The 25369-nt window shown below is 29.7% G+C and overlaps 1 protein-coding gene across 1 annotated transcript in view; it reads right to left on the minus strand.

Annotated features, from left to right (window-relative positions):
• Window positions 1-25369, minus strand: part of LOC129960955 (serine/threonine-protein kinase 32B-like) — a 108552-nt gene that overhangs the window by 46637 nt on the left and 36546 nt on the right. Inside the window, exons 3-5 of the mRNA XM_056074732.1 lie at window positions 24445-24609; window positions 19725-19888; window positions 9414-9451 (exon numbers count right to left, since the gene is read on the minus strand). Of these exons, the coding sequence (XP_055930707.1) occupies window positions 9414-9451; window positions 19725-19888; window positions 24445-24609 (367 nt within the window). The remainder of the gene's footprint in view (window positions 1-9413; window positions 9452-19724; window positions 19889-24444; window positions 24610-25369) is intronic.

Genomic DNA, 25369 nt, shown 5'->3' on the forward strand with positions numbered 1-25369 from the left:
ATAGAGAATAAAGGACAAGCATCGCTCCAATTCATAATCTATGAAACTAGCCATTTTCAATACATCTTCAATACATCAAATAGAGTTAGCGGTAAAATTGAATTTTGCGACTTTTTCTAAACTTGTTCTAAACTCAGAAACTTTTCATTTTTCATTACATTGTCTCTTGATACAGCTCAATATCTGAGGAATATTATCTCGGAGATTATTCCTTGTGAATAAATGATATAAAACGATGGAATTTCTTAATATCAGCAGATTTCGTTTGGAGGTGGATTTTTTATTTATTAAATAATAAATGCCCGGGGCATAGAATAGAGCATAGCTGCTGAGAATAGTTTTTTTTAAAGAACTCGAAATTAAATATTCTGGATGCACTGACCCATCAAGAAGAAGGGGATATGGGTATCAAAACCAAACTCTGAATGCCGGAGAAGCTGACAGAAATACTATATGTCGGAATTTTTATTACTTTCATATTATATATATTTTTAAAGGTTAAAATATATCTCTATTATGTTATATTCATTCTGTTTCATTTCTTTACAGAATTGCTTCAGTATCTCAAATTTTGTGCTGACCTCCAAACTTTTAGATAAAAAAAAATTGTAATTATCTCGGCAGAATTTGCTTAATAATGTATAGTATACACCAGAGATTTAAAGTAAATGTACAGATGTACTCAAATTTTCTTTATAAGCTTCGTGTGATATTTTAAGCCTTTGAGCTAAATACCACAAAATAGAAAAGCCAAATTTCTATCACTTCTTTAAAAAGTTATGCTTATCTTCCGTCCTATGGAAAACTATACAGTAGCATAAAAGATATATTCTTAATACAATAAAAATTAACGCAATATATTTCGTAAATTCGTTTAAACTTAAATGAGTCATAAAAATTAATTGAACATTTATTTTAATGACATTTAGCATGAACTATGACACCATATGAAATAATTACTCTGTAGTAACCAATAAATAAACACAAAATCAAAATGTGAAACACTTATAGGAACATTCTAAGAAAATTGAAATTTTAATCGCATTTATAATATACTTGAATTTTTAAGGAATATTTAGGATTTTTTTTCTTATAATATTCATTGAGGCGAAGTCTCCATATAACGTTGTTTCCAGTGTCTCATATTTTTTTTTAATTTTATTAACTGTTTTGTTTTCTACCTTTTGGTGCACTACTAAAAACGTTTTATTTTAACTGTTTCCTAATTTTTAATCTTTAACATGTTTCATAGTTCATTTCTATAACAGTTATGGAAATCTATAACCAATATTTGTTTCTTTAATTCTTTCCAAATGCCACCTCTCATATAGAATCAAAATTTGAAGAAAATTTAGCAATTAACCCTTTCTAGCGCCGTAGGAAGTTATGCATCCCACGAAATTTATCAATCTTTGTATGAAATTATGTAGGTTGGCATAAGTTCTGACAAATGTTTTTAGAAAGACAGAAACTTAGATGCTTCAGTTCTTTATCTCACACAAAATGATGAGTCTTGGTTTGTTACTTAATTATTAATTAACCAAATTAGTTAATGAATCAAATTAAATTTATCTAATAAGCTAAATGATTTCCTTTTCTCATTCTAATTTCAAGCCTAAAAATATTTTAACATAATATGACTAGAAAAAATGGCCCTTTAAAAGGTCAACATATGATTCAGTTCTAAAAAAATCAGATATGCCACTGTCATGCAGAAAATACAGTTATGGAAATTTTTAAACAGGAATAGAATAAAAAAATCAACAAAAAAGATTCATTTTCTGCAAACATGAAACAAATTAGAAAAAAGTTCATAAATTGCGACAACTAATTGCGGAATTTTTCTTATTTCAAGTCTGTCACCAAGAGGGAGATTATTTTTATTATATACAATGCAAATATATTGTATTGTATACAAATATATTTCAGATACAATATATTTGTATATAAATATATTTCAACCATAACGCGGCTGCATTTTTCGTAAAATTGTGGAATTAACTGCATTTCCAGTATCAAATACCCTTCCTTCATTTATTTCCCTAGCGAGAAATATCCAGCCTCTTCTGTTTGTAACAAATGACACAATAATTGCGAGATGTCACAGAAAAGGACAATTTTAATATACAGTACCTCTCCAGTTTTGCTCGGAATTAGAGGAACCAAAACGATTCGGATAACATCGATAATTAAGTGTATATGATTGTGAATGTCATTGCTTAATGAGCAATGACATTTTCATGTATTTTTAGGACGTGGCTTAGCTTAATTCATTCGTATTGATGTCCCATTTTGAAGTAATACAAGATCTATTTTAGAATTTAACGGAAACAATTCGAGGATCTTATTACTAAGCTCCTTGAATTAAAATGATAACATTCTTTCGTATATGTTGGCAAAGATCAATAATTTTTAGGCGGCTTTGAGTTGCTATTATAGTGGTTTCAGCTTTAGCATTCCATGAATGAGAAGGCTTCGATAAATTATGATGGATTATGTTGCTTTTAGATCATATATCAACTACCATCTGTCTTAACTAGTTGAGTTTTTGAGTCATCTTGTTCAAAAATAGGCACCATTTTTTTCGGACTTGAGAAATTTTAAAAGCGAAGATCCATCAAAATCTTGAGATCGACTTTTTGACGATTGCAACGGTTTTTCTTCATATGCAAGAACGGAAAAAAAATCACATCATTGGCCTAAGTGATCCAGATGTGTCATTGGAAATGATCAAAGCAGCCATATCAAAAACTCAAGCACTTTTATGAATATTTTTTTGAAAAGATTGTGATTTCTTAAAATTTACTATAGGATTGCAGTTATGTTTTAAATAATTTAATTGTCGATTCTCAGAATATTTTTTAAATCGCAAAATTTCAATTTCCACAATTTTTTTGAAATGATATTATATTTACCAGAAAATAGAATGGAATTAAAATAGAAATCCTAACATGATTTTTCAGACTACCCGCAACCAATTATGAACCAAAGTAAGCTGAAGGGAAGACGGTCAGCCAAACTCATTACCGGATTAGCTATAACATGAATTAGCTCACTAACCATTTTTTCTTGTCCTAAAATTTATTTATTATTTTGTGAGAATGTATTTTTGACAGAAGAGCAGAGTTTTTAGTTGTTAGCAGAGGTTGGTATTGAAGCATTTGTCTTTGCAATAGGATATATGGCAATATGAATTCGGAGCATCACAATAGTAGATATATGACTTCTTTGATGATGTTCAAGCCAGAAACTACTGAAATTAATTTTCTTCTTGCACTCAAGTTTTTCGATGGCCGCATTGACTTCCCCAAGCCATTTAAGAACCATTTGCGTATGAAAATCAATGACTACAATAAAAATAGAATAAAAAGAAATTACATCGGAAACTTTTTGAAAATTAACCTGCTAGGGATAGTGCCTTTGTGAGAAATTCATTGTGAGGAAGAAGACAGTTTTGTTGCTGACTTTGAAAAATTAGAACCAGTAGTCTTAAAGGTATGTCGCAAGACAATCATTCCAATATCGGAGGTTTGAGCTTAATAATGATGCTCCAGAAGATGTATGTGTATATTAGAATGAATGTAAACTTTTATGTGTGAATATATCTCTACTAATGATAAAGTGGTGTGCGTGTGTGTGTGCGTAGGCTCTCTTTAAAGCTCATCGCTTGATTTAAAGCTGCAAAATTTCGAATAAGTATACTTTGGAAAGTGGGAATGTGCAGCTCGAAGTGATGTTTTTAAATATTAATTAGAATTTTAGAAAAATGTTTAATTAGAAAAAAAGTGAGATTTTGAGGGTCTTTTCATGATATCTTCCAAAAATATCACTGCATATAATTGATTTTTACATTATTTGAAATCAGAAGCATTAATCTTAGAAGCATTAGAAGCTTTTACTAGCATTAGTCTACTTGCAACGAAATATTTTCCAGAATTTAAAAAAAATTCTAAAAAATATTTTTTGCCCAAATTTTAACAATACATTTCATTGTTTCAATGAAATTGAAGCCGCTTTCATTGTTTCATCAAATAATTTTTCGCGTGATTTTTTTTTTTCATTGTCGAAAGCTAAGGAAGAAAACTTTTGGTTATTATCCATCCAATCAACATGAGAAATAAGAAAATGAAGATAGAGTACTACAGAAACAAATGTACTATTAAAAGATAGAGGATTCGGGCAGTTTCATTTTAATAGTACTGTGATCACATTGATCTTGAGTCCATTAGTAAAGTTCATGTGCACAATAAACTGAACAGGTGCAAGGTTGTTAAAATTGACTTTAATATATATCCCAATTAGTTGCTTAAAAATACTTTGTTAAGTAATTACGAACATTAAATTATACATCACAAATTTAATTGAAATTAAACAGAGCCAATAATCCCAATAGGTCAACTGATCATCAAAAGCAGCAGGGAAAAAAATGTCATTCTTTTATGTGAAAAAATGTTAACTGTGTATGAAAAAATAAGACCTCCCCTAAAAATAAGCCCTAAATGCGTCTTTTGGAACCAAATTATTTTCAAGGAAATACGGTAGGCGGTTTTATGACACCCACACGAAAGGGAATGAATAGAGAAATTTGTAAGATTTCTCGAGAATATTATTGTGTGCTTTTATGACACCCACACGAAAGGGAATGAAAAGAAAAATTTGTAAGATTTCAAGAGAATTGAGGTGTTTTCATCCATATAATTGACGAATGAAACCTTCAAAGGATGGTAAACGTCTTAAATTAGAGTTATTTAGAAAACTCTATGAATGAAAAGAAAATTTTGTAAGATTTCAAGAGAATTGGGGTGTTTTCATCCATATAATTGACGAATGAAACCTTCAAAGGATGGTAAAGGTCTTAAATTAGAGTTATTTAGAAAACTGGTAGATTAAATAAATTTTTTTGATTAGATTTTGCTTCAGTAGAATTCAAAGGGATAGTTGAACAGTTTTCGCGTTTTTTCTTACATGTCACATCAATGCAAGAAATTTTATCTTCAGATCCTTTCAGAGTAGCTTATATTTCTTACATTGCTTCTAGAAATAATTTAATTTCCTATTTTCTATTTTTGCGATGAACAAACAACATGTACATGAATAAAACTGTCTCCTTTCTAAATGTGTTCAAATTATGGACTAAATATTTTTTCCTTAACTAAATCAGACTAAACGAATAATTATTATGTTGTATAATTAATTAAATACTATTTTAATGATGATGAAAATTATTTAAGACAATTGCAATGGCACAAAATCTTCTCACTGAAGATCTTGAATACCTACTTATTCGTACCATTCAGATGGTGCAAAAATTGACAGAAAAAGATAAAAGTATGTGTATGTTTAAGTATTTAAAAACAGTTTTATTGGTGTTTTAAATGTAGAATTCGTTTTATTTCAGTTATTTTCTACTTTTAGCCCTTAATTTATACTTCATCATCATAAATATTATGGAATCATTAGAGCAATTTTTCCTAAGCTCTCTAATAGGTGGTGCCACTAGTATGAAACCAGAATTCAATTCAATTAATTGATTAATCGATAACTTCTGAAAATATATAAGTACACAATTTCAAAATCCTAATACATAAAAAAAAATGCATAAATATCGACTGCATTCTTTACAAGCAGGAAATTAGCCATTTTAAATAAAGGCTATAAAAAGTGTTTGCTCACAAAAAAACTTATTGATAATAAAAATAAATTAATTATACTAATATTAAACAATTTAATGTGAATCATAGATTATAAAGCTCAATTAAAGGAAAAAAGAAGAAATGAGTGAAACTCTGCATGGAAATTAAATAATGTTTTGAAAATTAAATAATGTTTATATAAAAAAATAAAATTCGGCAAGTGAATGATTCGGAAGATTAAATTTGACAAAGAATAAATTTTGAAATAAGAATTTTAGTTTTTATAAATTTAATCTTTATTTTTCGTGAATGAACAAAAACTGAAGAAAAAAAAAAAAAATGTCGAAATCTTTGTTATCAGGCGAATTCATTAAAAAGACAATAGTGCGTGCTTCGCTTGCTTTTTTTTCAGCGTCCTATCATGAATAATTTATTGATCCTAGTATTGAAAGGATGAAGAGATTCTTTAAGTAATTTAAAGCTATTTAAAAAATATAAATATTTAAATGGTATTATAGAAATTCAATATTATTTTTTTATGAAATTATGTTTTATTGTAACCATTCCTTGATGGATATTTAATTTTAAAAGTGATACGCGCTCTTTTCCTTTTCAAAATCAATGCATTTGATTGCAACACTTACTAATTAAAAAAGACATTACCATTGCTTATCTAACTCGAATGTCATCCTTTTTTCAGAAATAGTTTTCACACTCAATACATAACAATATATAGAATTAAAAATTGTACATTTGTGGATTAGAAATCCCTATGTATTATTTGTTCTACACATCGTACATTTAAACTAAAAGACAAAATTTGAGAGGAACTGCTGATTTTTAAAATGCTATGAAACAAAACAATCTTAAGTGAATGTTCAAATATTGAAATATTCATAATTTCATATGGCGAAGCCTATTTTTACACAATTTGATTCAATCTGCCTCGTTTTCTGTTTGTAAAAAGGAAATCTGTAGTCGATTTTTTCTATCATATATTGAAGTGATTAAATTTTGAAAACTTGTAACAATTTCAAGGAAGAATAAAGTTTCGAAGTAGAGAAATCTAAACTGAATTTCAGAACACTGCTTAACTTTCCAATGCCAATACCCAGAACTTTGCACCATTATAAACTTCATTGCCAATATATATTACGCAGGTTTTCACACGGTTTCGCTGCTCCTGCAGATTTTTTTGATTCACAGCGTTAAACTTTGTCGTTTATTTGTGACATACAGACAGCCGGATAATACTGAAAATACCTGCCATATTTTAACCATAAGCAAAGCTTATTCTGGTAAATTAATTTCAAGCAAATGAGCGTTTCGTATATTATACTTTTGAGGATGTTCCACCCCAAATAGACCAGAAAAATTATTTGGAAAAAAATCTCGTGAGCTTTCGGGCCATGTCGCAAGTCATCCGAGAATAAAATTGATATTTGATTATTTATGATGAGGGGCGTGAAGATATGCTGGATCTCTTTTGCTTTGGAATATTGTGTCAAAATAAAGGAAGCCACCTACATGAAAAAGAAAAAATCTGCTTGTAGTACAGCTGAAGTTGTAAATGAATTAATTGCATAAACAACCATCGATTCTGATGTATAGATGGGCCTTGGAGGGATTGTAAATGGTTAGACCTCGGATTTGGACAACATGCTCGCATACATCATGTGCTAGTTACCAAAACTGTTTTGTCCATTGATTTTTTGCCCGCTTTTTCCGATTCCATTTTTGTACCGTATGGTTAAACCTTTGCCTCAAATCTCGATCTACCAATTATAATCATAATTTTGTATCATCTTATCTGTTTATAGAGGTCTCATTATGATAATTTGTAAGATACAAGTTGGTTGACACTAAACTGACGGTACTCAGAGACTTATAGCTCCGTTTCTGCTGAACGAATCCGAATAAATCTTCATAGTTTTTTTTTTTTAACCTATACCATGAGGTAGAGGTTTCCGTAGGAAAAAAATAGTTTGAAATTTTGCTAAAAGGAGACGCTGGAACCATATAAAAAGAAAGATAACAGTTCAAAAATAAAATAATAAAAGAATATTTTATTTATTAAACATCTATATGCTCTCTGTGCATATCTTGTCGGTTAACAACATGCTGAAAGAGTACCATCGCGTTACCAACTGCCGCCTGCAACATTTCAGTCGAAATGAAGCAGATATTTCAAACAATACTGTCTTTCAAATTCGCTTCATTATTTTCACGTCCTTGATAAACGCGGTCATTGAGAAAGCCTCACAGCTAGAAGTCACAAGGGCTGAGGTCTGGAAGCCGTGCTGGCGAGGAAAGTGGGAAAGCGCCCAAGATAACACAATCATCATAGAAACTAGCTTGAATCACGTTTTATACACACCATATGAACAGTTGCACCATCTTGCTTTAACAGTTTTAACACAATGATACCCAAACAGCCTCTTTGGCTTAACAACGGCATGACATGATCCTCCAGAAAGCTGTATTGGCTGTTAGTGACTGAATACCTAACGAATACGTTCAGTATGACTGCCTAGAAGAAGTAGTGGCCAACTATTAAATTCGCCGGGAATCCATACCATGCCGCGAGTCTATGAAATGTAGCAGCTTTTATTGCACGGTATGAGGAATGGTGGAATCCCATATACGGCAGTTCTGTGTGTTCCCAGCACTAAGTTAAAATAAGCCTCGTCTTCCCATAAGATATGCAGTGGCCAGTAATCCTCACCAGAAAACGCAAGGTAAAATCGAGACCTGCAGAGTACCTTGCGGTTTCAATATTTGAACGAAATGCATCTTGTAAGGGTACAACTTCAGAATTTTACACAAAATCATGCACACCATTACCTACAGTTTGTTCATGTTCATGGTACTGAGTGGCCACTAAGAGTAGCATTTGAAAAACTTGTCGATACCTCAGTGGTTGCAATTGCAACTTCCTTCACAAATGCCAGCTCCGTTACAAGTCGTCCTTTTCCCTGTACAACATCTAGAGAACTGTTTTTTTTTTTTTTTTTCGAACTTATGCGTCATGCTTTTAACTGCATTTACGGATATGGTTCCTTTCCTTAAGTTTTTCATCCTCCGGTAAATACGAAGTGCTGCTGAAGTAATGCTCACATTCTGATAAAACAGTTATACGATCAATGCGGATTCATTCTTGGTTGAATCATGTTCACTGAGGGCGAATGATTTCTTTAAACCATGCGCATCGCTAGCAAAATTAAATGAGCTATTAATTATTAATTTTTAAGCATTACAACATTATTAATTAGCGAAATTTTAAACTCTTTTTTTCCGACGGGAACCTCATTCTTATGATCTAAATAACAAATATGCGCAATATCCATCGGATCTCTTCTGTAGAAACGGAACCATGAGTCTCTGATTACCGTCAGTTTAATTTTCACCAACCTGAATATACACTTTCAGAATTATTTTTCATTGTCAAATTTTAGTAAAATACGAATATATTTTGACAAATTACTACTGTTATTACTATCTGCACTGTTCTTAGATTAGAGAATTTAGAGTGAAAGAATAAAACATGCTCAGTTCTTTCAATTTAAGTTTAATAAATTTCAAACAGAGGATTTTCCTTCCTTTCCTGAAAATTTTATTTTACATTCCTAGATCTGTAAAGTTTCCTTTAAATTCTGTAATCAAATTTCAAGGAAACTTTATGTTATCTTATTTTTATTATTGAAATGTTATTTTATTTTTGACTTATCAAGGCACAAGGCCTTATAATAAAACTCTCATAATGAATGAAGTACAACTTACCGCCATCATCAATCAGGATGTTCTCTGGTTTGATATCTCTGAAAGAAAAAAAAATCATTATTAAAGATGCTTGAATTGTTTTGCGAATTTATTTTAAAAAATAGCAGTTTTTTTTTCAATGGATTATAATGTTCCTTTATACATTATAAGATGTTTCGAAGCTACTATAAATACATTGACCGTAAATGAAACAACATAATACATTCAATTAGCAGCATAACAAAAATATAATTTTTAAAAACGCAGTTAACAGTTAAAATAAAGGATTGTAATTCTTTGTGCATTTATAAAATGCATTAAGAAATAAAATCTTTCATTTTAATGATTTTTTAAACTTTTTTTTGCTCTTAATTTATAATTCATTATGATAAACATTATGGAATCTTGAAATCATTTTTTTCACGGTCAGGTCTTACTACATATATGGAATAAAATATACATTTCTGCTTAAAAATTCATTAGATTTTTAAATAATGTCAACACTGATTTAAGAAGAAAACTTTCCAACACAGCGATTTCAAACTAACTTAATGATTCTAGAAAATTTACTGATTACTTCAAATATAATTTATTTGAATTATGAACTTCTGTTGCAAGAAGGTAAGAGGACATCGATTTTTTTTTTTTTTATAGAAAATACAAAAAGTGAGCAATATCATAACAGAATAATTTGGGAAATATTCAGGGGAAGCTACCATTTCAGTGCCAGTTTAATAATGTTCTATGTTTGCGAATAAATAGCCCGAAGTGTTGTTCCAATTCGCATCTGAGGGATATGATATGAAATTCGCGACTGATCATCTCTTCTCCTGCGTTTTCTTCATATGATGGAGACGTATGTATACAGATGTTATAATACGATGGAGACTTATACAAGCATTGACAACTCAAAATACTGCCCGAGTTCTCATGAAATTTATTTCGCTACGCAAATGGGACGAAATTTCCGTTGAGAATACCCGGAAACTGTTTCCAAAAGAAACAATACTTACAACACTTGATTTAATTGACGTGAATTTGTTCATCAGCATGCAAAGAAATGATTTTTCAATGGAATATCTTCACAGTAGTGAAGTGCAACTGCATAAAACATTTGTGAAAAAAGTGAACTTTGTGTATTCTACTATCTAATAATCAAGGGCATAATTAGGCGTAATGAGACATTCGTTTGCCCAGTTATTTTGTTCCTGTCGTGTACTCTACTATTAATTTAAAAGTCTATTAATTTAAAAATATGTTTAACATTTTCTCACCACAGAAAATTCAGAAAAAAAAATCCTAAGACTGTCAAATTAAAAATTTAAAAAAAAAAATTGTTTAAAAGATAACTTGTAAACGATTTCCAAAATATTTTCTTCTTTATATTTTTAAAAATATAATATATTTAATTTTCAGTTTTTAAACAGTCATAAACATTAAATTACTTAAGGTATAATGTTTGTCGTAGAAAATGCTTAGTTCTAGAATTAAAGCATAAGATGCCAATAAAAATTATTTTTATAATTATGGCTGTAATGATAGGATGTTATAAAATTCATTGAAATAATATTATTCAAAAAAGACAGATTTATGTCGTTACGTATTCTAAATGCAATTTTGGATTTTTTTTCTCGCCATAATAAGTGTTTAAAAATAAAAATGAGAATTTTTAAACTTTACTGAAATATACTTCGAATTAAAATGCAATGACTTTCATAACTTTACTCTTTTTTATTATAATATGACTAAAAACCAATTTATTTCTTTCTCAAAATATAAAGCGTTTTCATTCTCTTTTTAGCTTCCACGGGCCGTTTTTCAGTGTTTGTTCAAATTCTTTTTCACCGTGTTTACTTATGCCTGTCTGTTTATGATTCGGAAAATAGATTATGTTTGCTTTATGTTAAGCAAACATTGACTGGATGCTTGGCTTCAGAGTTCCATTTCCATTTATATCCGCCTTTTTAATTCTTTGCAACTATTCTTTCGTTATTTGCATTTGTAAGTACCATTTCATTTTTTCTGATAGCTTTTGATAAGTGAATTTATTTTCTTTAAAAAAATACAGTATTCTTTGCAGACAGTCACAGTTAACAGAGATAACCGATATATATATATTATTTTGAATTAATTAATTAAAATTATTTAATGGAGAATATATTGTCTTTTGCATGCTCTAAGCTGGTTATCGATGATCTACAGAGTTCGCGCATCGCATGACTGACAAACATAAGTTGGAGGGAAAAGGTTATAGATTCTATACACTGACTGCACTTCTAACAAGTAATATTTAAAAACTGATAGACTATTGTGTGCTTTAATTTTAAAAAAATGTGTGATGTGGTCAGACTTCAGAAAGTTTTCTCTGAACGCATAAACGTGGGACATTATTATGCGTTATGCGTCGGAAATATTATAAATGATAAGGGTGCAAATAGAATAGTGGTTAAAAATGAATCAAGTTCTATATGACGAACAGGGTAACGAAAGTTTAAGTAATGTAAATTCTCAACAAAATATTATAGTTGCTAACTAGTACACGAGGTGAATATGCCCTCTAAAAACCTGAGCTTCCTCCCCTCGCTCCTTAAATTTGAAGCAGCGATGACCTTGTTTGTAAAGTGAATCTAGGTATAGTAAAATAGCTAACTGCTGAGAAATGTGACCATTTACAGCGCAAGCTAATCTGGAGATACCTTTCCTATCCAGAAAACGATATGCGATATGGACTGTAGTCTGTAGGTGTAGAGCATCAACTAATTTGGTTTGAAAAACACAGTTCCTACTGTATCATCTCAATTTATTCAGAATTACTTTATATATTTTACAGGACCTACACAGTATTTTCTATATAGAAGGCTGTTGAAAGACAAAAATGAAAACTTTATATATGCAAGAATTTGAGCATACTAAATCCGTATATCCATTAGGAAAATAGGTGACTTTAGCAAGCATTGCCATTCATAACTCCGTAATATAAAGGTACCATTTAATTATTTAAAGTTGTAGAGTTAGAAGTGTATTTCATATTTTGAGCAATAAAAATATTATTAACAGTGCCATGGATATCAACAATTGTGATGGAAACTTTTTTTTTTAAAAAGGAATGCCTAAACTTAAAAAATCAATATTATAAATTTTTTGATAGACCCATATCATCATATTTATTTACCCATCATAAGATATGACTGTTTTTGAACAAAAAATCTTCTGTTGGTGACAATATAAATATTCAAACTTGATTCAAATATTCAAAAATTCAGATATTATTTACTTTGTCATCCTAAAATATATTTGAAATTTTAATTTAATGGAAAGCATTAAACAATAAAAGGAAACTTAACGAGAAATATTATATAAAAAGCAAGTATTAAACTAATCATTATGTCAAATCCGTAACGTTTGCTTATAAGAAATTTTTAAAAAATACCGCAAAATTTTAAATAAAAATTAACCGTAGAGAACAGAAGACTTGAAATCAATACTCTATTATACAAATAGTATTCGAGTAATAGAGACAGTATTAAAATGAACAATGAAGATTAGGGAAAATGTTAAATAATAAATTTACTAAGAATTATTTTTAAAACACAATTTTATTAGTGTACTAAAAGAAAGAAATTATTTTTGTCTTAATTATTATATACTTTTTAATCTCTATTTTAAAATTCTGGAGTCTTCAAACAATTTTTTGTCAAATTTACTACCATGTCATGCGGAAACCGAATTGAATTCAATTTTGTTCGAGTGATTAAATTAAATTGATTAATTAAATCAAATAAATCGATTAATTGATAGTTAAACTCTAATAATAATAAAACTCTCACACATCAGAAAGTGCATGAAAAGTCGATCACAAAATTCTCTCTTTACAAACAAAAATTAAATGTTTTAAAAAAATAAACGTTAAGAAACATAAAATAAAATATTGACAAAAGTATTTTTAAGTATTAAAGGAGAGCAACCTATTTTTTAACGTCATTTCTTTTTACTTTCATTTTATTTCATAAAAAATGTAGTTCACCTCAAAACACCCAATTGTTTCCAAATAGGATTTAGTAAACACATGCAAGAAAATATCGTACTGTAGTAAATCTGAAGAAGTTTTATTAGATCTAATAACCAAAACACCTTAAAGCACTGAAAGGAGAATTTTTTTTTCTTTTTTATTGTTAATGTCAAGAACAAATTCCTTATAAAAATGGCTTAGCATAAAAGAGAATTTTTATATTTCATGCTTCCTGATTCACAAAGCCAAAAGGAGATTTCTTAAAGGGGGAGGAGATCTTATCTCTTAAAGATTTCTTTCACCAAAAAAGGAGATTTAATTATAGATAATTATATAAACGGAATTCCAGCCTTTGAAAGACACTTTTTTAAAGCAGGTTTTTAATCCCACATTTTTCTAAATCTAATATTATCAAAACTATTTTTCGTTAGATTAATTTTTAGAGCTTAACATATATAATCCACAAATTAATTTATGATTTTTAACATCGAGAGAATTGTTCAATCTTTAGGTAGCTGTTTTTCTGGACACTAATCTTCCCAGGTACACCATCAACTGACATAAATTAAGATTTAGAAGTATTAAAGAATTCTTCAAAAAAAGGAGTATTTAAGCGTAAATTTTAAGTAAAAAGCACGATTGATTTGACACGACTATATAATACGATACATGTTCCTTAACTTTGTTTTAGCATACATTATTATTTATTTGAAAATTTAAATGGTAAAAATGTAATTTCCAAGGAAAATCAAATAAATTTTATGATGCTTATTTGATGCATTAAAATTACCAGGCTGATATTCTCTGCTGTTTGATTCAAAATTTATCTTAATGCTCACAGTATGTGATATTTTTTGCGATCCTTAATACACCGAATGTTTCATAAAAGAAGAACGTTTTAGTGCTTTGTCTTTTCTTTCACTCTCAGATTCAGATTAATTATATTTGAGTAATTCCGACCAGTGCTGAATAAAAAATTATAATCTCAACAATAGCCATTACTCGGGGGAGGGGGGGGATGAAACATTTTTGCTTTTTTAAGCAGATATTTATTGCTTCTAATCTCACCTTACATACGTAGGTATCATATTCAGCATATTGGTGGGCCGCGGTGGCCTGATCTCGGCTTCGGAACCGGAGGATTTCCGGTTCGAGACCCGATTCCACGGAAGAGCCTTCGTGTAAGCGGGTCTGGGACACGTTAATTCCGTCGTGGTCAAACTTTTTCCCTCTAGTGTGGTATGGGAGTTTGGAGAGGGCGGTGCCAACTTAGGTGTCGTCCTCGTCATCTGACCGCGGTTCAAAATTATGAAGTCCGTCTCAAAATAGCCTTAGTGTTGCTTTAAAAAGTGACGTTAATATAACTAAACTAAACTCAGCATATTGGTAGAAATCTGATTTAGCTGTAATACATGAGGTTTGGTTTCCTTGGGGAAGCTTTATTTAAAACTGGCCCACTCTTATGCTTGATTTAATTTAGCCTAGTTGCATTAATATTGTGTTTTGAAGTATCACAATAAGTATTTAATAATGGAAGAGATATTTAATTACCGCTGTATATGTTGTTTTGGAGCATGACGAATGTCTTGAGTTGCAAATATTGGTATTTGTAAATAAATATTTTGTCGTTAATTTTTGAATAAAATGGAAAACATTTTAAAATTTTTAGATGAAAATTTTAAAATTAAAAATTTGTTATTATCACCAGCGGTATTTTTATCTGCTCAACTCTGTTGAAAATGTAAGACTTCTGTACTTACCCCTCGGCAATCGTTGGAGATTTGAAATAAAATTTCGAAGCATGATAATTAATTTAAACACGCGAAACTAATTTTATATATAGTTACGAACAAAGTATGGAAAATTGAAATTTCCGAATTTAAAACCTTTCATATCGAATGCGAAAGGAAAAAGAACAGAAAAGCCGGTATAGGAGATATTATTCAACTTTTTAAACTGTTTAAAAAATTCTTGCTCGTCAATATCATATATTATCATCATCCGAGTATTTAACTTAAACACTTATAGTATGATAATTTACAGTTTGCAGAATAAACTTCAGAAAAAGAAAGGAATATATTAAAATTTTCTGCTATTTCTTTTCCTATTAGTCTCAGAAAAATTTGGGAACTTTAGAAATCATAAAAATAAAGTAATTATTCGTGAAAATGAATAGAGTCGTGAAAACATGTTTAGAAATGAATTGAAAAATTAGAGGTTATTTCCAAACGTTAATTTTTTTCAACGAGAGATTCGTTTGCTTTTTTCTAAAATAATTTAAAGAATGGCGGCTTGATTCATAACAGCTTGTTAAAAGTTGCAGCAACCCCAAGGAAAATGTGCTATTTACAATTTTTATGAATATGGTATATAATTTTAAATTCGGAAACTAATGTTGTTAAGAAGTTAATTTTGATTATTTTGTAATAGGAAAATATCACTGCATTTTCTTTTTTGCTATTACGTTATCCTCAAAATGATTACATCAACGTAGTGTGTAAAATTTGATGAAATTAAAATGAAGCGTTTTCACTAGCCATATTGTACCTATTTTCAAATGATTTTCATTTGATTACATTCAATTATATAACAAATAATCTTTAAAACACATTTTTATTAATGTATTAAAGGTTTTTTTTAATTATTATTATCATTTTTGTCGCTTTTTAGTTTTCAACTCATAAATCTGTAAGCTCATTCCTTAGTCAGTCACAAACGTAAAGAAAACCAAAAACGAAGCCCTGATTCATTAAATTACAAAAAGTGAAAAAAGTAACCATAAATTAGCAACAACGTTTACTATCCGCACAGTTACTTAATTCAGTTAACTCGAAAACAGCAAAGCGCGGCTACTAAATAGCAGCTTCTCTTTGATTTTGTGCTGTTCGATCTGGGCTTACGAGTAAGAAAGAATTTTCTTTCATAAAGTGTCCACTATTGGTTCATTCATCTAGTTTCAGGGAGATATATTAATGTCTCTCGAAGTCATTTTCCTCTCGATCAATCAATGTCACCGATACTCAGAAACACCAATTATCTGTCACTGAAGAAGGAGTGGTAGTAAGAGATATCTTTATTTACTTATTTGTGATTTCTGTAACAGATTCTGACGTGGAAAAAGCTATTTCTAGATTGCCAACTGGCATGTCACGGATACTTATACTTTCCAAGAATCAACATGTGATGGATGGATAATGTATAAAGAGCGCCTCATCATTTCTCTTACCAAGATTCCTCCATTGAATCATCCATCATTATTAAAGGCTTATTACCTGTATCTGAATATTTGCCTATAACTAAAACAGATAAATGATTCCAGAAAATATCTTTATTGATTTATTGCGATTTTTGTATATCATTGACTTTTACTGGCCAAAAGTCAGCATGAAATGAGTAATGCCCGGTAAAGTGTACGCTGCTTTTCATTCGCATACCATGATTGTTAAGTTCACTTTTCAATGGATAGCCCAAACTTTTATTACAAGTAGTTCTAAGTGTTTATTGCTTCATAATTAATATGAAAATTCAAAATAAATTTAATATGCCATTTTTTTTTCTGGCATTTTCCTTTAATATGTGAATTTGCTTGTAAAGAAAACTGATTCAGCAGAAAATCATTTCATCTTAATGAAAAAAGTAATGATTAGTTAAATGTACTCTTTTCTGTCCTGTTTCAGTTGAGGACCACCAATGTAATTCTGCTGCTTGGTTTCACTGCTTTCCTCATTTTCTAAATTCGTGTAATAAAATGATGCAATATTTGGAAAAACTAAACTTTATTTGGAATTTTTGTTGGGAAATGTCAAAAAAAAGATCAGTGTTGAAAAAGATTACGCAAAAAAAAAAAAAAAAAAAATCTTTATCAACGATATTAATTACTCCGTAATAGCAATGAGATATTTCTCGTTTCCAGTAGAAAGTATACTGACACAATTCCTTAACTACTAGATATAATAAAGTTAAAAAAATAAACTATGCAAAAAGTAATACTTGTCAATAAAATTTTTAATTACATTTGCATTTATTTTGATAAGAAGCACCTGCCTAAGAGTAAAGCCTCAGTTTGGAAAAGGAAGGTATCAGAATTGACATCCAAATTCTCTGAATATTCATCGTATTCAGATGAGGAGGTGCTTGCTGATTCTGACATTGAGGAGCAAAAGTTCTCCAGCTATTTTAGTTTTTCTAAAAATACCTCACCAGTTGCTTCAAAGCGGGATATTAATATGGCAAAACTAAATTAGTCAATAATATATATCGATTCTAACAGCATTCATACTGAAAATATAAATTTGGATTATATGCAAACGACAGGATGAGTAATGGAAATAGAATTCTTGTTCCCTACTACAATTTAAATGATAGGATTATATAAAATTATATTTAAGCTCCGTTTATACCAAAGTTAAAAAAGCATCTAGATATTGAATAGGCAAAAGCAGCAGAAAATGTGAATAAGGAATCCAAGGAAACAGGAAAAAAAGGAAGCAGAGGAGGTATGCAATCGATGAAGCGAGGAAGATACCGATATTCACCACTCCGTATTCTTAGGCGAGGACTAAAATTTACCCATCTTTTTCCCATCCCTCTGGGTAGCTGTCTTCAAACACTTCAAACACGATTTTTTTTTTTTTTTTTTTTTTAGTCTCGTGCATTTTATCTCGTGCATATCGCGCATTTTATCTTCGAAAAATTGTTTTTTTCCCGTTGAGTGCAGAACTCTTAAATTTGAAGATTTATATTGGTTTTCAATTCTCATTCCATGCGTGTTCACGGGCAAATACTCAGAAAAAACATGTGGTTAAAGACAAAAAATAAAAATATTGAAATTAAAATGTATGAAATTTTAATGTAGAAATAAAATAAGTCATAAAAAATAAAGGGAAAACATTTTGTTATTCTGAGTTAACTTCTATCGTTGGATTGGTTTGGTTATATTAACGTCCCGTTTGAAGCAACAATAGGGCTATTTTGGGACGGACCTCGTAATTTTGAACCGCGGTCAGATGACGAGGACGACACCTGAGCTGGCACCCCCCTCTCCACACCACGCCACACCAGCGTTCTATCGTTGGAAGACAACTCGTAAGATGGTGAGTGAGGGAAAAAGGATGGGGGGAAGTTGAATACTCATGTAGGATGCTGAATATGCATGTATGGATATGCATGAAGGGGAGATGGAAAAAAAAAAGAAGAAGAAATCTCCAAATCTCCTGGGATTTGGAGAACTGGTTTCTTCCTTTAACCTCACAATGGGATTAAAAGAAGAAATCAATTTTTCGAAAATAAAAAGTATGATAATTTAACGTAGAAATTAATTAAAAAAAGGGGAATATTTCATAATTTCTAGTATTGAAAGGCAGTTTACCAAAAGGAATGAGGGATGGTATTTGAACCCTCGCCTGAGAATACCGAGGTTTTGAGCTTTATCTTCACAACTTCTTTGATTCCTTATCTTTGATATTTTATTTCTCCTTCGTTTCCCTATTATCTTATCTTCCTCTCTACCTTGATCCCTTATTTTCCCAGTTTCATTGATTTATCTTCCCTGCTTCCTTTATTCAATATTTCACTCCTGTCCCTTGGATTCCATGATTCATACTCTCACTTTTCTACTACTCATATATTGATGAAGAAATCAAATATCCAGAATAAAGTTAACCCTTCGCCGTACTCTGACGAATCTGATTTGTGAAAACAATCTTGGACCAAGCATAAATATCATGAACCATACTGGTGGAAACAAATTGTAACGAGTCAACGTAATTGTCACGAGTCATGGAATGATGATCGGACCAAATATGAACATCACTAATCAGAGGCCATATATACAGTTCAAGCTTCAGTATAGTCTTCGTTGCTTTACGTGTCGTTTAATAACACACGGTCATTTGTCTATATAACTATATCAGTAATTGTTGGCAAACTGTAAAAAAGCTAAAAATAAAACTCATTGTCATTTACAATTAATCCTAATAAATTGTTTATTTGGAATATGCTATTACTTTTTAGATATCGTATTAATTCTGAAGGTATCACGCTTGATAACTTTCAGATGACTGTCATTTCATTATTTATGTGTTGTTTGTTTATATATATATATATATATATATATATATATATATAAGAAATTAATTTCGACGTCCACAAGAGCCATTATCTGCATTTGGACTCCTATTGCAACTGTTCTTAAACATCACTCTGGCCCATTTAGCGCATACCGTCTCTTAACGGCTGAGCCAGGATTTTGCCAGGCCAAATGGTATGGCAAGGGATTAAAAAATTATGTAAATATTTAAAAAAACATTTCAAATCATTCTTACCTGTGCAAAATCCTTTTGCTTTTCAAATAATCGAGAGCTAATGCAATCTCGGAGATATAAAGTATAGCTCGCTCTCGTTCGATCTTAGAAGTGCTCTGCTGCATGTGGTATCTCAAATCACCTCCAAGGAGCAAATCAACTACCATAAACATGTCTTCTTCATCCTGTAAAGAAAAAGGTACCATGTGCAAAGTTAGAAAGACAGGTTTTTGCATTTCGCAACAGAAAAAAGAATATTTTTTTTTTACTAGCAATACTCAAATAGCAACATACGAGTATATTTATGAGTAGCCGTAATAAGACTGTATTTTTTTTAAATCAGAAACTTAGACACTAAGAAAGAAATATAACTTATGTTATCAAAATAAAAATTAGTTTCAAAATCTTGTAAAACGAATTTGTATCTGAAACAAAAAGTGCATCAATATTTCGCGATAATAGCGACTATTTTCTGTATTTAATAGTTTTTTATTTATAGATTTATATAATTATATTTCAACTTGTAGCATGGTATGATTTCATAACATTAAAATATGATATCGGTGCAAAATCCTCGACTTTATTTGAATACATGTAAATATTCGTCACTGAAAAAATTTATTGCGTCGCCATAGATTCTTTTACGAAAGAGTAGCTCGCAATGTTTAAAAATCTAGAAACTTCTGTTACAATAAATTCAAAGATTTTTTTAAATGAAAAAACATTGTATTGCTTTTTTACAAAATATATTGTACAGACAATAAAGTTATAGAATGAATTAATGCCCTGCAGAACAATTCACTCGCTAACATTGAAAGTACTCGGAACGAACATATTTAACAAATGAAAACAATTCAGAAATATGGACAATGTTTTAGAATGAATCAAAATACATTAGAATCCTGTATTATATTTCTATTATACTTAAATAAGAAGTTCAAGTAACCAAAGAAGTATTCGAATTAATGACGAATTAGAATTAAATAAGCTGCACTATATTAGATATAATGCTTAAAGTATTTATCTCAATGTCGAGCCAGTAGAAACTAAGTTCATTTCCAGTAAGTAAAATAGAACCAGCTGACGTTGTCTCCCAGGATCTTTCTCACATTTTCCTTAATAAAGGTGCTATCCCTTTCTCTCTCCCGTATAAAAACTCTGGACTTTGAACAAAGCCGTAAACCCTATGTATACCCCATGTATGTATGCTTCGTAGTAGAGTGAAGAAAACCAAGTATGTCTTTGTCGACTAACCGGCACAAAACTGCTATTTTAGTTAAAAGATCATATACCAATTTCATTTATTTACATTGTTGCATGTTTGAGTTACAGCACTTACATGCATGCGAATTTGCAGACCGACGACTCCTTGACATGTTTGGTTCAGAATTTGCGGGTTTGAGATTAATAAATTATGTGTCAAATTTCATTGATATAGCTCTTTTACGGTTTAAAGTTATCATGCTGTCTTGCACGTGGACGGACAAACACCTGTTAATGGATTTCGTTCAAAATTTAACAGATAGCTACAAATAGGAACTGGATGATAATGAAACATTAACTTGCTTTCTTGTATTTCTTCTTGCTTGTGTATTCATTACAAATTTTAAGATATATGAGGTTTGAAAAAAAGGTTTGAACCAGGTTTGATACTGAAAGTTTTGATTATAAAAAATAATCAAAACTTTCAGTGTTTTAATTTCTATAAATTGAAAATGTATGATCAAATATAACTAACAGTCGCAGTTAATGTTAGTGTTTTTTATGAATTTTTAAGACATTTTTATTAATTTGCTTTATTGTTTGTCTATTCGGTAGAAATTTAACAATCTATTTTAAACTAACTTCTCGAGGAGTTGGCGACTCGAAATTTTAAACATAGCTAACATAGCTCAGAATTGGATGACAGTGCAGTATTAAATCGCTTTCTTACTAGTTTGGTACAATTTCGTCATCAGGTGTAGCTCATGGTGAAGCTAGTTTAAGATTAATTGTAAAATTACATACATACAAGACTAAAAAGAAGAAAATAATTATTCAAATCAAAAAAATTAATATGTCCTGTTTTTAAGATTTCGCACAAAATTTCACCCGACTAGTTCAAAGCATTTTTGAATTATCATGTTCAGGAATAGACAGACATAATTTCAAAAAGGCATTTCTCTGGCTTGAGGAGATCTGAAACAGGGAGATTCAAGATCTCGAGAATTTTTTGACAAGTATAATCCTTATACTAAATTGTAGAATAGAAATCAAAAGATCCTCGATTCCATACATAAGGTGTGAGCAAAACCCCAAACATTCAGTCTAGTTTTAATAACACTTCTTACAAATTCTATTAGAAATGAGGAAACACTGTCAGAGCTTTGTAACATTGGAAAAATATAAATTTCAATAAAATGCAATAAAAAAAGAAAAATTCGTAAAACAAAATTCCCTTATATGTATTAATCGAAATATTTTAGGGAATAAAACAATGCCATATGCAAAGGATTTGTCCACAGGTAATGAATTGCCAACAAAAGTCGATAAGTAATAGAATAATGACGAGAAAAAGCGAAAGAAAGAATCATAAAGCCAGCAAAGAAGTAAATGAACAGCCAAGAATAGAAATATATGTCAATGACAGGAAAGTGCCTCATCAAAGGAAATGATTCGGAAGAAAGGATTCAAAGAGCAGAAAAATAACAAAAGATTCATGTAATATTTACTCTGACCATTATAATAGTAGCAGAAAAAACAATGCGTAAATGTCCTAGTGATAATATGCAAAATGTTGTCAAAATATTAGCCTTTTATTTCTCATCTTGCTACCATTTCTAATTCTTGTAAAATTTTCGATGTTAATTCATCAATTATTTCTATTTAATTCTGTCAAATATTACGAGTTCCCTTGGATATTCCTTTGTAAGCTTATTCGAGCTTGTTATTTATTTTATAAGTCATAGATCATATGATTTCGAATCATACATCTATAATATTTTCTCATTTTAGCATTATGGATAATATGACAATTTATTCATAAAAATCTCCCTCTCTCTCCATCCCTTAAAAAATAATGTATCTTCCCAAATCTTTTGAGAATTATTTTTCGGTAAATTGATGCGATTTAGGTTGATTTTTTAGATAAATGCCTTGTAAAATTTTCTGTGTTATTTATCAATTATTTCTATATAATTTTATCAGAAGCTATCAATTCCTTTAGATATTCACTTTTAAACTTATTCGAACTTATTATTTATTTTATAACTTATAGATCGTATTATTTCGAATAAGAATATAATAATATGATTTCGAATCATAGATTAATCATATTTTCTCATTTCAACATTATGGATAAAATTGGTTTTTTTTTTTTTTTTTTTTTTTTTTTTTTTTTTTTCATAAAAATATCCCTTTTTCTCTATGACTTCAAAAAATAATGTATCTTCTTAAATCTTTTGAGAGCTATTTTCGGGAAAATTGATGCAATTTAAGTTGATTTTTTTAGATAAATGTCTCATTTTCTTGTAAAATTTTCGATGTTGTTTATCAATTACTTCTATATAATTCTGTCAGAAGTTATCAATTCCTTTAGATATTCACTTTTAAGCTTATTTGAACTTATTATTTATTTTATAACTTATAAATCATATGATTTCGTTTAAGAATATAATAATATGATTTCGAATCATGGATCAATCATATTTTATCATTTCACGATTATGGATAATATCGCAACTTTTTTGTATAAATCTCTCTCTCTCCCTCTCTCTCGCCATGCCTTCAAAAAAATACAACAAGAAAACAATGTATCTTCGCAAATCTTTTGAGAGCTATTTTTCATTAAATTGGTGAGATTTAAGTTGATTTATTTAAATAAATGTCTCGTTTTCAAAAGATACTATCATATATTAGTAGAAAACACATGAATGTTGTACGAAACACATGAATACGTATTCTATTAAAGAAAAACGTAACTTCATTTGAAAAAAAATTAATTCAATAGGCTTTTGATATGCGCTTTTTTCTAAAGGTGAAATGGGTACTATGCATACAGCATGAGATTTAATTCGTGATTCTGAAAGATGTACACATCTTTAATTTTCAAGAATAAATAATTCTTTTAAAAAGTGCTCAAGGAACTAAAGCGCATCTTGCTTGGGGAAAAATTATAAAAAATTCAATCAGACAACAGCGAACATATCATTATTGAAAAGTTCTTTTAGAAGGTTAAAAGTTCAGACAGAGGATAGAATGTGTTCATGATATGGACATGAAAATCTACATCAAAAGGAAAAAAATTAGAATAAAGACTTTTTTAATCATTTTTCATATTTACTTTTAAAAATTTCTTCAGTACTTCACCATGATTTCTTCATGGATGCTCCACTGCTTTTTATATCCCATGCTTTTATTACACGTCACTCTACAGAAGGCATTTAACGCAGAATGTATCGTTAGCTTCAAATAAATTCGTTATTTTAACGTTCAATTTTGCTACGGAGAGATCATAGATTGAACTTTTATCGATCCATAACCTGATTCACTTATAAATAACTATCTTTTAAAATCAAATATCCGAAGCTATATCTGTTTGAATTTTAATAGTTCAAAATTCATTTTATTATATAATATAAAAGTTTTAATAAAATATCACTAGGTTCTAACAAAATGAAATGCCAAATAAACCACACATCGCTTATAGTACAAACATTTTTATCCACAAATGTAGATAGAATGAAATACTGAAAAATCTTACCTGAAACGTGAACCATAAGTTCACTAGAAAGGGATGCTCCAAGCTGGATAGAATTTCAATTTCTTTCAGGACATTTCGGAAAGCGTCTTTCTCGATACATTGGCTCTTATTCATGTATTTCATTGCAAACATTTTCATTGTATCCTTTTTCTGGACTATGCAAACCTGAAAAGAATATTAGGTAAAGTGAGCCGTTCGATTTTTATCGTAAAACAAATAGCATTTAAGCAAACGGTATTCGTTGGTAGTATTTTTTTTTTTTCATTCTTGTGAAATTCCTACTGGGTATTTGATTACTTATGCAAACAGTCGGGTGAAAAAAAAGGTTTTAGATCAAAGACGCTTTATTTTGAGAATGTTCATGAATCTGGTGTGAAACTACTCGCATAAGAATACTTTTAGTATATAAGAATAGAATGGAAAGCAGATTTTTTTTATGTAAGTGTATTTTGAATGAATTTCCTATGTTTTAGAATTTTGTGACATCTAATAGAATAATCCACGTAATATTATCCAGCATATTAAAGTATATTGTAATGCAATATTGCAAGCAGCAAATGCAAACTGCGCTATGAATTTCAAATATAAAATGGCACTGCACGCTTAGTTTGCCTTCGTTCTACGTACTATGTCTACTATAAATAAATAAATTATTATTATTTATTAATTAATTATTCGTACAGGTAAACATTAATACATTTATTATAAGGAGAATAAAGTAATTAACACAATGAGATAATTTATGTTAATAATTATTATTAATAAAAGAAGAAGAATTGTTTAAAAAATAAATATTTTTAAATAAAAGGATAATTGTCGATTTAATCTTGTTCAATTATATTAAATGCCCGGTTTTGAAGAGGTCTATTAATTTTTAGTGACGGTGAGATGACAAAGACAACTTCAGAGTCCTGTTCCTATTTTT

Source organism: Argiope bruennichi, chromosome X2 (genome assembly GCF_947563725.1).
Source record: "Argiope bruennichi chromosome X2, qqArgBrue1.1, whole genome shotgun sequence".
In the NCBI taxonomy this organism is placed as follows: domain Eukaryota; kingdom Metazoa; phylum Arthropoda; class Arachnida; order Araneae; family Araneidae; genus Argiope; species Argiope bruennichi.